Source organism: Berghia stephanieae, chromosome 10 (genome assembly GCF_034508935.2).
Source record: "Berghia stephanieae isolate SIO BIC M18660-M18661 chromosome 10, UCSD_Bste_1.3, whole genome shotgun sequence".
Taxonomy (NCBI): domain Eukaryota; kingdom Metazoa; phylum Mollusca; class Gastropoda; order Nudibranchia; family Aeolidiidae; genus Berghia; species Berghia stephanieae.
Genome location: NC_088369.1, coordinates 16,273,288 through 16,275,955, shown reverse-complemented (window position 1 = coordinate 16,275,955; position 2,668 = coordinate 16,273,288). Strand labels below are relative to the sequence as shown.

The 2,668-nt window shown below is 33.9% G+C and overlaps 1 protein-coding gene across 1 annotated transcript in view; it reads right to left on the bottom strand.

The window, feature by feature from the left end:
* Positions 1 to 768: 768 nt before the first annotated feature.
* LOC144980731 (uncharacterized) overlaps positions 769 to 2,668 on the bottom strand; it is a 28,887-nt gene continuing 26,987 nt past the window's right edge. Inside the window, exon 12 of the mRNA XM_078928454.1 lies at positions 769 to 2,033. Within this exon, the coding sequence (XP_078784580.1) occupies positions 2,019 to 2,033 (15 nt within the window). The 3' untranslated portion in view covers positions 769 to 2,018. The remainder of the gene's footprint in view (positions 2,034 to 2,668) is intronic.

Here is a 2,668-nt window from a genome sequence, read left to right as displayed (position 1 = left end):
AGAATTCGCAGTGATAGAATCAGGCGAATACTGTGTATAACAGCTTCAATAAAGAACAAAATACTAAACACAATACATCAACAAAGAGGTCTGAAGTTCGATCCCCAGACAAGGAAGACTGTTTTCTGGGATGCTTTTTTAAAATTTACACGTCATTTTCTTTCCTGCGTTGTCTGCCCCTGTTCCATCCACACGTTTTCACATCTTTATCTTACACACTCCACTGTACTTATCTGTCCACTTGTTATTTTGCTACCATATATACTTGAAAAAAATCGAGCTTTTATATACAAGAAATATCCACTAAACATGCTCAAAGCACTTTACAAGGGATCCCTGGCCAACAGCAACATTTAACATTCAGAAGGGACATGATGCCTAAAAGGCGATATTATACTTTTTTTTCGGACAGAGACAATGCTGTTAACAGCCAGGTACTCATTTTACACCTGAGTATGGTTAGAGAATGTGAGTAAAGAGCCTAATCCAAGGACTCAACTATGCGCTGAGCAAGGCTCGAACCCAGGACCTTCCGATCCGAAAGCGTGTGTCATACCACAAGACCACATCGGCGAATAATTGATGCTGTACTTTGTATGTAATATCTTTGATGATATAATGAATATAACAGCTTTAAAAATTAACAAAATACCGGAACACGGAACGTTTCGGGCTCAAAACCCTTCTTCAGCCACAATGAAAACATATATACATTACTAAAAAAACAAACCCCAAACAACAACAACAACCCCCCCCCCCCAAAAAAAAAAAAACAACAAAAAAAACCAAAGAAACAAAAAAACAAAACACATAGATAGACGGCAGAGAATGTATTTATTTATGTTTTCATTGGTTTTCATTGTTGTTGCCTAAAGAAGGATATTGATCCCGAAACTTTCGTATTTTGTATTTTATTCTTTTTTTTTTTTTGGAAGCTGTTACAATCATTTTTGTTTATTACTTTCCACAGTCCACAGCTTTTAGTAGATTTGTATCCCTTATCACAAAGTAGCAAACGGAATCAAAGGGCAGATAATTGATTTATTACAATAAAGTATATTGAAAAGTTCATTGATAAACGCATCATTGAAGCAAAATATATAAATAAATCTTCATAAAGTTAAAAAAAAAAATTCTTTCTCTTTGGAGATGAAGGCGATTAACAGGAAATCATCGAATTACATCCATTAATTATGGGTATTTTGGCAGGGGAAACCACTCTGATTTCCATGGAATCAAAATAACGGTGTGTAGATCTATAAATAGTAACAATAGTCGTGATTGTAATATCAATATAGTAGTTATCACAATTGCGAAAATAGCAGTAAAGTTTAAAGTAATAGCATTAGGATTAGTAACACTACAATAACAATGATATAACACATGATGATGACGATGATGATGACGATGATGATGATGATGATGATGATGATGATGATGATGATGATAATAACAATAATACTAATGATGGTAATAATAAAAATACAAATAAAAAAACATATAATAATAATAATGATGATGATGATAATAATAATAATAATAATAATAATAATAATAATAATAATAATAATAATAATAATAATAATAATAATAATAATAATAATAATAATAATAATAATAATAATAATGATTTTAAAAAAATAATATTCATAATAATAATAATCACCACAACCACCACCACCATCATCACCACCATCATCACCACCACCATCACCACCACCATCACCACCAACACCACCACCACCACCACCAATAACAACAGCAATGACACCATATTATCACAAGAAATGACATCAAGTAAAAGTAGATATAAAAAAATATACAATGGAAAATGCTGTCAGTTAATTAAAATTAAAATGTTGGTTCTGACGTGACAAATAAAACAGTCATAAATAAATCATGATAATAATTGACTACTGATTTTGGCTTTTACATATTTTTTCCCATCAACTTTGAGTTGCAATCCTCTATGTTACATCTGTTCTTTCTCCCAGAGACGATGAAGCATGGCTGAACTCTCACTTTTTCTTCTTCTGTAAATTTGACAAAAAATCCCAAAAAACTATAGATAAACAAAATGAAACGTAAATAAAAATGATTAAAAAAAAAAAGGAATTAAAAAACCCAACGGCTATGTGGTCTTGTGGTATGACACTCGCTTTCGGATCGGAAGGTCCTGGGTTCGAGCCTCGTGCTCGGCGCATAGTTGAGTCCTTGGAAAAGGCTCTTTACTCACATTCTCTCACCGTACTCAGGTGTAAAATGAGTACCTGGCCGTTAACAGTGTTGTCTTTGTCCGAAAAATTGTAATATCGCCTAACAGGCGTCATGTCCCGTCCTACATGTTAAATGTTGCTGTTGACCAGGGACCCCTTGTAAAGCGCTTTGAGCACATTTAGTGGATATTGCGCTATATAAAGCTCAATTTTTTTTTTTTCAACAAAACAAGAAACAACATACAAATTGTCGCCAATTGTCTCAATATGGGGGACCTGATAGCTCAGTTGTTAGAGAACTTGTTTCATAATCAAAGGAAGTGAGATCGATCCTGGGTGCAGTCGAGATTTTTTTCTGACCCCCCCCCCCCCTTTGTCGTGATTGGGTAGCTGGTTCAGTTAGATCTAGTGGAAAGTAGGTACTTTGCGTTAGACTAGCGTCCTATCCAAAA